The 13,849-nt window shown below is 28.9% G+C and overlaps 1 protein-coding gene across 1 annotated transcript in view; it reads right to left on the reverse strand.

The window, feature by feature from the left end:
• LOC142332435 (phosphatidylinositol 4-phosphate 3-kinase C2 domain-containing subunit beta-like) overlaps window positions 1-13,849 on the reverse strand; it is an 83,068-nt gene that overhangs the window by 46,872 nt on the left and 22,347 nt on the right. Inside the window, exons 8-11 of the mRNA XM_075378879.1 lie at window positions 12,111-12,210; window positions 11,576-11,763; window positions 8,044-8,251; window positions 262-466 (exon numbers count right to left, since the gene is read on the reverse strand). Coding sequence (XP_075234994.1) covers window positions 262-466; window positions 8,044-8,251; window positions 11,576-11,763; window positions 12,111-12,210 — 701 coding nt within the window. The remainder of the gene's footprint in view (window positions 1-261; window positions 467-8,043; window positions 8,252-11,575; window positions 11,764-12,110; window positions 12,211-13,849) is intronic.

Consider the following 13,849-nt stretch of genomic DNA (forward strand, 5'->3'; position numbering starts at 1 on the left):
TATTAACTTTTGATACAGCAAAAATATCATATAATTACATTCTTATAACTTGCTTCAAAACATTTTCAGTCATTTTTATGACATCTTCAGTGACTGAAATCATGATCAAGACAGTCACAAGATTAATTGAAAATATCTTGAAGTAAATTACTAAAAAAGTTGTAATGTAAAATTTAGTTTGTCATTAGAAGAGTTTAAGGTTTTACAAAAAAAATCTAATACAAATAAAAATAAAGAAAAAAAACATAAAATGAAACTCACCAAAAATCAAATAAAACTCTATCATAAAGTCGACTCTTAGATGGTGGAGTAGATTTTGATAGAACTGGGTGGCCAATCGGTCGAGTACCATGATATAACTGACCGGCTATTAAATACTCTTGATGGGTCCAATTTGACTTTAAACGATGTAAACATTCTACATGGACTAAAACACTATCTAATACTTCAGATGATAATTTGGAACCTGAAATAAAGTAAAATCTTAAAATTTAAATAATTCGTTTTTAAGAAGCTACAAAAAGTTTATTCAAAACTGACAATTCATACTACAGCATATATAATTATGAACAAACACTTAAGTTTAGATTTGAATTCCCCAGATGTAATTAATGAAAATAAACTAAATGAAATTTTACATGAATAAACTAAAAAAATTAATAACGAAAACTGAATAGAATATTTTTGAAAAAAGTTACATTTTTGAAATCTTACCTAAGAACAGTATTCATCATTTACAATCTAAATAAATGCAGAATCGTATGAACACAAAAGGTTAACAAAAATTAAAAAAACTTAAAATAGATTTAAAACATGCACATTTAGAAAGTGCAAAATAAAATTAGAATATGTGAATGACATCTCTAAGAAAATAGTCTTCAAATTTCCTTTGAAAAGCAAAATTTACAACAAATATTAAAAATACAACAAAATATCTATAAACTGAAAAAATCAATAAGGTTGAAAAATTTTTAAATACTTAAGTGAAATTATCCTATCAAATTATTTAGAAAAGTTAGCAATCGAAGAAAGAAAAATAAAAATGGAAATAGTGCATAACTTTGACAAAGCTTCAATTAAAAAAAAAATCAAGATCTGAAAACCAAATAATAAGACACTAATAAAACAGTTATTTAACCAGAATGTCTTGGAAAAATTAGAATTTAAAAAACTGAAATGACAGAAAGAAGAATTTTAAGAAAAACTCGAACCTGAACCAAAACAAAAAGATAGGAAATATATATTAAATCCAAAAAAGGAAAATTTATCAAAACAGAAAAATTACAGACACAATCATTTTGACTGTATAGAATGTACAACAGACTAAAAAAAAAAAATAATTAACCATTTTAAAAAAAGATCAACACCAAATGTATGATTAAAAATACACTGGAAAAACTAAAACTTAACAGGAATGACCAGAAGATAGGAAAAAAGAGCATTCCAAAAGAATGAAACAATATTGGCACAAAATCCAAGGCCAAAACAAGAAAGAGTTGTAATCTGTCACGGTCTAATAAAAAGAATTAAAAACTTTAAAAACTAACTGAAACGTACAAAGGAAAATACTTTTTGAAATTTTTCAAATGTTGAATTATAAACAAATAACCTCCAATACAACTTTATAATGCTTTGTTGATATCATCAAAATTTCAGAAATTAAAGAACTGGAAAACTTTACTTTTTAGTGACCTTTTTTTAAATCGGTTCTATTCTTTTAGATTTTGTTTTATTTTAAATTTCTTTAGATTTAATTTTATTCATAATGAGTATAGCTAAAGATATCCATTTGTAATAGATGCAATGGTAAAACTTGAGTAATGATCAGTAAAGATCATCAGACAGTTAAGGAGTGTCTGAAGAGCCAAGCCAACCTGCAATCTCATCGAGGAAGTTAGTCAAATTATTATATATATGTTAACTAAAGTCTGTTCTGGTAACACAAGCTTGTGCATTCTCAATCACATTTTACTTATTTATCATAAACTTACTTTAAGTTTATTGGTGAAAATTAAGAATAACTAATTTTTTTAGCATCTACTTTTTACATTTATATTTTTAAAATAAATTAAATTATAAATGTTACTTCCCTGAGTCAATTAACACCGTTAAATCTTTATCATTATTTATCGTATCTTTACTACTTGAACAAAGTAAAGGAAATATTGTGATCGTGAAAAATTTTGGTTTCCAGATTTCAACGGAAATATCCAGTTTGACCATCCCTGAATCCATTTTGACTAGTTTAGGCATAACATCTGTACAAACATATGTATCTCACATAACTCAAAAATGATTAGCCGTAGGATCATGAAATTTTAGATTTAGGACTGTTGTAACATCTAGTTGTGCACGTCCCCTTTTTATTGCAATCAATTGAACTAAAAGTGTCCAAAATACAAAAAAAAATCAGATTTTGGACTTTTTCTTAACTGTGTAGTAAGCCCTCATTGAGAACTTTTCAACAGTATATCATAACTGGTACTTATTTTCATTGGTTCCAGTTATAGTCATTTTCTAAGCTAGATTTTTTTTTTATTTTTTGTGTCTCTATCTTACAATAACTTGTATAAAGGATTGAATAACTACAGGGAAAATATTGATTAGATGAACACCTCCATTAGAATTCCTAACAAAAATTATAAATCTTAACAAAAAAAAAAATTAATAAATCGTAACAAAAATGATAAAATTACTCCTGACTCCTTCAACATTATTATGATGAAATACTGTGATCAGATTCTCATATCGTTAACCTGTTAATCAGATTAATGATAAGGGAGGATTAACTTTCCTGAAATTTATCAATCTCCCATAAGGAAAACGTTAGTGCTACTTGTATCACTTTGATAAAACAGCCTTTTTTTGTATTTTTTAAAATTAGTTTTAATTTTTACTTTTTTTAAGCCCGACTTTTTCATGTACTGTTTTTAGATGTTTATTTTACTCACACCCAAGTCTTCCACAATTTCGAATCATTAAAAAATTCCCTACTGAACGACTGAGAAAGGTTTTGTAAATTTAATTTCTGTATAGGTTATAACTTTATTTCAACTGTACTATTATGGAAAATTGTTTTTAAGTTGTGATTAAATTCAACATGAATATAAACGTTGTGTGTACAATAATTTGTTTTAATTCTATTGAATCATTATTAATCATCACAAATAATAATTATTTAATTAATTACAATTATATTATTTATCGTGTATTACTTTGCGGTAACTACAAAACTAAAACATAATTAATATTATCTTATTTTGTTGTATGTATATATATATATAATAGATTTATCGTATAAATAATAAGCTATTTTAATTTCTTTTGTTATAAAAACAATTTCATTATTTTAACTCGACTGATAAATTTTGCACACTAGCGTACTATTCGGAGACAAAAAGGAAATCCGTTTACCGGTTTGTTTTCAGTAGCAGTTAAAATGGAGTCGAGTACGGCCAATATGTCAACACGGTTAAAACAGCGGACAGTGATCGAATTTTTAACGGCAGAAAATGTGAATCCTACGAATATTTTTCATCGTTTAAAAGCTATTTACGGTAGTGAAACTGTGCCATGAATAGGTGGGCATTGAAATTTCGTGAATGTGAAGCTGGTAAAGCTACAATTGGTGATGCACCTCGCAGTGGATGACCGGTTTCTGTGACCGACTATAAACATAGAAAGGAGAAGGACGATTTGCTTCAGCAGATGGCCGGCGAATCGGCCAGCAACGCATGGCTATTCAGTTAGGCATATCTAAAGAACGAGTAGGCCATATTATCGAGCAATTGGGTTACCGTAAAATCTGTGCACAATGGGTACCGCGTAAACTCTCTGATGGCTGTCCGCAAGCTGAAGTTTGAGCCTATTCCACATCCACCATACTTGCCGGATTTGGCTCTGTACGACTTCCACTTCTTCCCTCATCTCAAGAGGGATCTCAAAGGTAATCATTACACCACCAATGATGAGGTGAAGGAAGCTGTGGCCAGTTGTATTCGAGAAAGACCACCAGAAGTTTTCAGTGACTGAATGCAAAAACTTGTCACACATTGGGAAAAGTGTATCAGTGTAAATATGGATTATATTGAAAAGTAAGTAATGCATTGTGTAGCTAAGGTATTGTACTTATTCTTTTTTTTTATTTTATTACAATATCTCTTTTCATTTCCATGCTATGCATATATGTGGAAGATTTATCACCCAAGCCTTGTACTTTTCATTTTAGAAAAATTTATAAGTGTAATTTAATACAACAAGGAGCATGTACATACAAGGAAGTCATGAGTTGTATACAACAGATTTTTTTAAATGTAAATTTTCAAATATGATCTATTCTGTTAGAATTCATCTAATATGCACATATCAGATTTACTCTGAAAATTTATGTTTTTTTTTTCTTAATGTCATCAGAATAATTATGTCATTTTCCATAATTATTAAATAAAAGGGTTTTTTCTAATTATGTTCTCTCCACATTCTACTTTGTAGATACCAGCTTAGTTATAGATACAATTAAAATTATATTTACTTTTATTTATTGCCTAATTTAATTTATAAACTGACATTAAAAAAGTTGAGGTTTTCTAATCAACTCTTTTCTTTCTTTGTTGGAAAAGAAAGTATAAACTGGATTGTTATATCATAATTATAACACACTGAAATTTAAAGTATTTTCATAGAAAAGTTGAAGAGTATTAAGAAAAAGGAAGATAAAAAAATAGGATACATTCTTGTGCTCAGATTAATACCCAGTGTCAGTCTATTTCTCCGAATTCTTTTTCTTACACCAAATTCTTATTACTAAGGTCGTAAGTTTTTCTACCTTTACATTCCTGGTTAATAACTCTGTTTAACACAGGCATTGCATTTTTTATAATCTTATCAATATTTAAGTAAATTAAAGCTAAAACTTTTTTTTTAATTATAAAAACTGCAAAGTAAGAAATAACACCTTTTCAATTCTTCTTTCAACTTAAACTTTTAGAAGTCAGAAGTCAGTGGAATACATCAAATAAAGTACCTGGGATGAACTGGATAATTTATCTCAAGTGCCTAGTAATTTAGCCCTCTGCTATTTCTTTTTGTTTGGGCCACTGAACAAGTCATGGGAGAACATTGATTCCAGAATCACAACAAAATGGAGATGTTTGTGCACGCATTTTATGAAGAAGAGATCCACAAGCTCCTCACACTCAGGGAAAATGTGTAAAACTTAGAAAGACTTATGTAGTAAATATGTTTCATTTTTTTACTCTGTACTAATAAATGTTAAAGACAAAAGATAGGTTAATATTTCACTGACTCTTGTATAATAGAGAAAAATAAATTAATAAATGTAAATTAATACTTGTTGACTTTTACTGCCCTCAGTATTCCCTACGCGAGTCCTTACATCCCGTCCCAGTCCCTGGCATCCTTTTCTCTTTTGTACCAATTATGCTGGTCGCCATAGTCACAACCAGATTCCATTCAGGTCTGTCCATCAACATTAATGGCACCGTCTCTTCTGGCATGAGTCTTTGTAGCCCGAGGTTTCTTTGGGTCTCATCCCACCTACGACAGTAGTACATAGTGTGTTTGACAGTATCGTTCTTACCACAATATCAACATATTGGCGAAGCTCTTTTTCCGAATCGGTAGAAGTAGGCCTCAAACTCACCATGCCCAGTGAGCAACTGGACCAGGTAGAAGCCCACCTCACCAAATTTCCTTAACCTCATCCATCTACATATGGGATGATTGTCCTCGTCCAGCTGCCTATGCGGGATGCCTCCCACTCTGCTTGCCGTTCTTCTAATAATATAAGGACACTCAAATTAAAGCCATAATTCCATTTATAACTGTGTAAGAGATTTCAGAAAGGTTAAATATAAAATGTATTACACACAACAATTGAAGATCACAACAAATGTCTTTGACTTATTAAGAAGCTTGATATTAGCTTCCGCATGAATTGAAAGGGATTCACTTAACACAATGAATCAATATTTGTAATATGCATCTCAAATGCAATGAAATTGGCCCTTCTTTTAAACACATCATCACCGGTAATGAAAAATGAATCATCTACAATAACATCAATTGATCATGGTCTAAGCATGATGAACAAGCACAAGCCACATTAAAAAAAGATCGTGCTGTAAATTTGGTGGGATTATAAAGATATTGTTATGTTGAACCGCTTCAAAGGAACCAAACAATCAATTCAGATGTTTACTACCAACAATTACTGAAACTAATGGAAGCAATCAAAGAAAAATAGCCAGAACTGACAAATCGCAACAGAACCATGTTCCACCAAGACAATGCAATGCCTAGCAGAGCTTTGGTAACTTGTGGAAAATTATTGGAGCTTAGTCAGGAAGTGATGTCTCATTCCCCACGTAGCTCTGATCTTCCACCATCAGATTACTATTTATTTCAAAATTGTCAAAACTCCTTCAATAGTAAAACTTTCACTAATGATGACGACCAAATTGCACTTAGTTCAGTTTTTTGCTGATAAGGACTAAAAGTTCTATGAGTGTGGAATCATGAAGTCACCAGAAAGATGGCAAATATTGGGCAAAATGGGAAATATGTAACTGATTCAAGTTCATGCTTTGTATAAAAAAACTGAATTTTATTTCACACTATAAAACTGAAATTAGTTTCTTGCCAACCCAATAAAATCAATGGTTACATATTGTTTTAATTTACTTGAAAATACTAATTTAATAATATTTACTTTTTAATTTTGATTTTTACTGTCATATATTATTTTAAAGCTTTATTAATTAATCACATTGTAATAAATTGATATGAATGGACTGATCTTATCTTAACAGTAACAGCTGTTATTGTTTTATTCGATAATTTTGAATAATATCATTTAAATTAAATCATATACATGAAAAGACGCTAAATTAAATTTACCTGAGCCAATTATCACTATCTAAATTTGAATGGTGTATTTATTATATTTTCCTTGTAGTTATTATTTTTCATAAGAGAAAGTTTAAATTATAACTGCAGAACCATATACGCTGCAAGATTCATATTTGGATTGATCTTATCATCAACAAATAATGTAATTTTAATCATGCACATGCATGCGCGTGTGTGTGTATACCTTTATTTTATTATAATAAAATTATTACAATTTCAATATCTTTATATTTTTATTTCTATTATAATTTCATTTATTTTAATTTTTATATCAAAACAGCCCTTACTTAAAAAAATATGCCTCATATGGTGAAGATATAAGCAAAAATTCTCTAAAAAAAGATACAGGGATCAGCATAGGAAGATATTAATAAATTGTAAAAGGTTTACAGATAACATGGATTTTTGGTAGACAAAGTCAGCTAGGATATTCAACTATTATTTCAAAATAAAAAAAAAGCATATAAAAGAATGAAAATGAACGTTAGAAAATCAAAAGTAATGAAGATGATATACAATTAAAACAATGAATGTCTATACAAAAGAAGGAAGAAGGAAGGTACCATGCTAACAGAAGACTAGAAGTGATAACAAAAAAAAAAGAATAGCGATGGCTAGGAAAGCATTTAATAGAAAAACACATACATTATAAAGATGTATTACAAAGAAAGAATAAGACTGAGTTAGACTGGAAGAAGTTTTACATCCAGAGTGTACTTCAATTTGAATTATATCTGATGTGAAAATATGGATGGTAAGAAAAAGAGGGAAGAAAATATTAAATGGACAGAAAAAGTGAAAAATAAAGAAACAGAAGAGAATCAATAAGAACAGAAACTTAATTAAAACAATTCAAAATAGGAAACATAGCTGGCTTGGAAGTATCAGAAAGGAGAATTGTTTTATAATTAAAACGATGTTGAAAGGATCGATTGAAAAGAAGGTACAAAAATAAGAGGCTAGAAAAATCAAAAATAATTAAAACAATCAAAAGGAAATGGAAGCTATCAGGAATATCAAAGATCCCCCTGCGAATAGGGAAGAATGTATACAGAATGGTTAAGGGAACTGCCTCACAGGAGATATAACCATATTACAATAATAATTTATTACCTGAAGGTTGTGGTGGTGGATCTTTTAATTGGAAATCAACACGGAATGCATTACAATATGTTTCAATCAAACCCTGTACAGCATCTCTTATTCTATCACACTGTATCGATATTAATTCAGGCAATTCATTCTGCCCATTCTTCAATCTAACAACAGAATAGTCTCCAGTATCATCATTTAATACTTCAGGTCGTCCCCATTCATCATCCTGACAAAAAAATCAAAACAAAACTGATTAAATAATATATACTTACAAAAGTTAAAAAAATACACTCATCATTTTACTTCAATTTTTACCCATATATAGCCATTCTGTAATTCCCTATAAGTGAACAATTTTTGAAAGGAAACAATGTTATCGGTCCTAGCATACTTAGAAGTTTCAAAAAATTAAATTTATTTTAGTAAGCTGAAGGTGCATTATTGAATGGTTAACATCATATTTAAGTAGTTTACTTTTAAAATAAATTGATAAATTTACAACTAAAGAGTACAGTAGGAAAACTTTTTCTTCAAATTTCTCTTCTTTCTAGATTCAAAAATTTTAAGCAAGTAATAAGTAGTAAATAAATATTTTTTTTAACAAGAAGTAATACACGAATAAAATAAAACAGTGATGCTAAACTTGATCAATCTCTAGTTCAAGTATCTATTTGTATACAGGGTATGTGGAGCATATAAAGAAATGTCAAAAGCCATTTATTAAACAATTCAATGCTTCAAGGACTAGAATATAATTTATTACTTCAATAAAACATTTCATATTTTCATTATTTACTCCATCAAATCTAAACTATGTATTTATATATATGTATATATAACCAGCAATGTAAGTTATGTTAAGATAGACATATTTTTTCTAAATTTTTCATGAAAGTATTTTCACAGGATCCCCACCCTAAGTCATGACTGAAATAATTCCATTCCTACACAATACTTATTACTAAAAAAAAAATACTAAAACAATGAAAACTACTTATTAAATTAAACCAGTGCTGCTATCTGTTGCAATTTTTATTACTTCCTTGTACAAGGTAAAGGAAGTATTGTGATTGTGAAAAACTCCAGTTTTCAGATTTCAACAAAAATATCCATTTTGACCATCCCTGAATCCATTCTGACTAGTTTCGGCATGACATCTGTACATATGTATTTCACATAACTCAAAAACAATTAGCCGTAGGATGTTGAAATTTTGGATTTAGGACTGTTGTAACATCTAGTTGTATACCTCACTTTTTGATTACAATCGACTGAACCAAAAGTGTCCAAAAAAATTTTGGACTTTTTCTTAACTGCAGTAGTAAGCCCTCATTGAGAGCTTTTCAACAATATATCATACGTGGTACTTATTTTCATTGGTTCCAGAGATAGAGCCAAATGAAATTTTAATTAATGAAATATTTGGATCTTAGAAGTACATCAGTTTAAATCAGAATTCATCCCCTTTTTTTTAACTTTAATTTTTTAATTTATATTGATTTATTAATAATTATTAACCTCTGACTATAAAAAAATTTTACGATAATAATTCAATAATAACAATAAAAAAAATATCATAAGTTATTAATGAAATAAAATTTTACGTACTTTTCATTTAAAAAAAAAATGTGTTTATGTAATTTTATACGTGTACAAGGTAGTCTTGTGGTGTCCACATCAGATTTTTTATAAGACTCTTCCTCAAACACTGTCCGATGGTTTATCAAATTGAAATTTTATTTGTATTTATATATGTAATATATATATGAGGTGTATTCAGAAAATAACTGAACATTTTTAATTATGCGCCAATGGAAATATTTAGTGACGTGAGGTTTGGCAGCATTGTTTTCCGCATAACCTCTGTAACCACATGTTCTTGGATTTTTCATATCTTGTTTAGTTTTCGTGTTGTTGTTATTTGAGTGTAACGTGTTTTAGTGTTAGTAGCGAATTTTGTAATGTGCGATTTTCAGGAGCAATAATACAATGAAAAATTTTGCATGAAACTGTGGAAAAATTTCACAGAAATATTTCAATTTTTGAAACAAGCTTATGTAGATGATGCTTGGGGTCATACACAATGTTGTGAATGGTTTTCACAATTTAAAAGTGATCATCAGACGATTGAAGATGACCCTTCATGGCTTGAGTAGTAGCGTCTCGGCTTTTCATCCGGAGGTCTCTGATTCAAAACCCAGTCAGGCATGGCATTTTCACGCACGCTACAAATCATTATTCATCTCATCCTCTGAAGCAATACCTAATAGTGGTCGCAGAGGTTAAACAAAAAATAGAAAAAAAAGATGACTCTCGACCAAAAAGGCTTTGATTTCAACTGATGACATCCACGTTCAGAAAATCAATGAACTGGTGCGTGCAAATCTCCGATTGACTGTCAGAATACATGCAGAAGATGTTAGCTTCTCAACTGGATCATGTCATGACATTTTGACTGAAACATGCACGAGTTGCAGCAAAGATTGTTCCTTGTTTGATGACCAAACAGCAGAAAGAACATAGAGTGGACATTTGTTGACAAGCTCTTGAACCAGCCGATGATGATGAAACGTTCATGCCAAGGACCATAACGGGATATGACAGCTGGGTTTACGGCTACAGTTGAAACAAACGCTCAATCATCAAAAAACTGCACATTACAAAAATCACTACTAACACTTAAACACATTGCACTCAAATACCAATAACACAAAACCTAAACGAGATATCAACAATCCAAGAACTTGGTTTAGAGGAGGTTATGCGGAACACAATAATGTCACTAAATATCTCCGTTAGTGCAGAATTAAAAATCTTTGATTACTTGCTGAACGGACCTCATATATACATTTTTATTTTTCAGTAAAATAAAACATACTAATTGAACTAAATCAGTTCCAACCAACCCTGTCACTACATATCAGCCTTCCAATACAAAACAGGATGTCTAATGTATCCACAGGCAAAAACTGGCATCTAAGAAAAGTACCTCCTCTGATAAACCAACCTTTTGATGAAACTGTGAAGTGAATAACTTTATTATGCCAATACAAACAAACCACAAGTCTACTACATCATGTTTTCCTTCACACAAAATTACAGTATTTCTTGCGAAATATAAATTTGAAATTTTGAGGTGCTACAGTAATGCAAAATAAATAGCTTCAGCAAAAAATTCTTACTTTGTAAGCTAATTTCTATGGGTTGTCAATTTCGATGTGTCACCAAATTCACAGAATTAGGCTAAAAATATCAGATTAATGCTAAATAAATGGTCTTTTGGACTTAGATAAGTACATGCATTTCTGTAAATCTAAATTTAATAATTACAAAATTTTAATGATACAAACAATCAAATCTTTTGTTAAAAAATGTAAACTAAAAATCCCATAAATTATCAAAAACAAATTCTTGGTTACAATATTTTCTTTCTTTTATAAGAATAAAAAGGAAATAGCTAGATAATTAAAACAATAACTGTTATTTTAAATGCTGTAATAATTTTAAATACATAAAATTAAAAAATATATATATACATATATCAACAAACCTGAGAAACTTGTAGCTGCGAACAAACATTAAAAAAAGAATCAATTGCATGCGATATATCTAATGTTTCTATACTCCCTAGTAATGAACATATTGCTTTAACTGCCTGTTTAACACCGAGTGACTGAAGTGGCCAAACACCTTCAATAGCTGCCTTTTCAACTTTCTCCATTTCCCTTTCTAAGGTTTCTAGACAAAAAAAAATTATATGAAATGAATTTTGGGTAAAAATAAAATAAATAATACTTAACAATTAATTGCTTATACATTATAAAGTTAAATAACAAATTCTATTAGCCGATCTAGTGTGAGGCTATATCAGAAAATTCCCGACTAAAACATTACCTACCTTAAGTCTTGAGCTAAGTAATACTTCATGTTAATCATTTTTTTATTAACATCTTCCGCTATTAAAAAATGCTTAACATTATAATAATTATAAAATCTAAAATACACTACTAAAAATTCTACAGTACTTCTAAAAATTACAAATTTGATTTTATTTATATGATTTAGTAAAAAGTGATGTTTTTTACCTAAAAGAATTATTAAAGTATCATACGATATTGGTTGTACCGGCTCTTTTGGTAAAAGGTCATCCAATGATAACATCCTATCTTGTTTATCATCTTGTGCCTATAAAAAAAAAACTTTAAAAATAATGACCAACTGAAAGTGAATATAAAAAAAAGTTAACCAAAAAACAGGATTAAAATCTGACATGAGTATAAAATATATATATCAAATTAATTTAAAGCAATCCAATCACCTCTAAAATAATGAGAAATACATGAAAACTTTCAGTTACTGTTAGTAACATGTTATATAAATATAAACTTTTAAAATTTAGGTATAAAAATAATAGATTCCTCGCAAGTTTAAAAATGATTATTGTTAAGGAATCTAACTACAATGAACATCTTCCATGCTACATCCACCAATTTAAAACTGTAACAAAAAAACTGTTCGACATAACTTCTCTATATTATTTAATTTATAACAATGAATTACAAACTTAACTGACATAATAGTAACATAATTCTATAAGTTATTGCAAAGAGACATCACAATTTAATAAAAAGCTTAAAAGATGTAAAAAGATAGTAATTTGAGATTTACCAGACCTATTTTAAACACTACAATAAAACTTTTAAAAACATCTACACAGTTATAAAGTTAATAAAAGTAACTCGGTAGAAATAAGGGATTTGGAATCTTGAGTTCTAAAAGCATATTTTTGGTGGGTGATTTTCATTAAATCTCTGAAATAAAGCATCTGAAAAGTTTGGAAAGACAATCAACAAATGTACAAGTGAACAGACCAAATTTTTATGGATATTTTTTACCGATCGGGCCACAATTTACAATTTTATCTTAATTAAAAAGTCAATTATATTCAATTTCGGCTAAGCAAAAAGTCTTATTACTGAGTAGACATAAATCTACTGATTATCAAATACTCAAATATTATTATATTGATACTCAAATATTTTATTGATGATATTGTATTTGATAAGTAATCAAACATCATCAATAATGATTAGACAAGCTACTTTGTAGTTACAAAACAAATGATATGAAAGAGTTTATGATCTATGAATGATTTAGTTGATCACAAAAATTGTCTTGATTAATTACAAACAGATTAACAACTAAAATTACTCTGTCAACGGTTAAAACAATTGTGTTGCTTGGAAGCTAAATCTACTTCAAAGTTGATTAGACAAAGTTTAAAATAGAACTTAGCAAGCAACCTCCAAGATTTTGTACACCCAACCAACCTTTTGTTCACAAAAGCTTTATTTTATCCAATAACTTCATTGTTTTACATGACAGGCAAATTCAGTATTATTAGTTTAGAAAGATAAAATTTGAACTGAATAACTAGGTCATTTAAAATCAATCAGGTGGTTGAAAAGTTAAATCACCAGATTTAAGAGATGTAAAAGTATAAATTATATGTAAGAAAAATTACTTCCATATGAGGTGCACAATTTCAAATACACCAAAACACTGCTCTAGCATATTATATCTTAAATTAAGCAGTATATATTTATTAAAATGGTTTATATAATCTTGTTTCATTTTTGTGCAGTAAGATGGTATCTTTAGTATATCTAATCCAGTATTATTATATGGATTTTTCTGACAATATTTGTTACAGAGTGAAGGATCTGACAAGAAAAGTATTTATGAAGAATTAATTTCATTCTTATCAAAGTGTTCATCGATCCTGAAATGAACCGATTACAAACAATGATAATATTAAATGTAA

The sequence above is a fragment of the Lycorma delicatula genome, chromosome 11, assembly GCF_047948215.1.
Source record: "Lycorma delicatula isolate Av1 chromosome 11, ASM4794821v1, whole genome shotgun sequence".
Taxonomy (NCBI): Eukaryota; Metazoa; Arthropoda; class Insecta; order Hemiptera; family Fulgoridae; genus Lycorma; species Lycorma delicatula.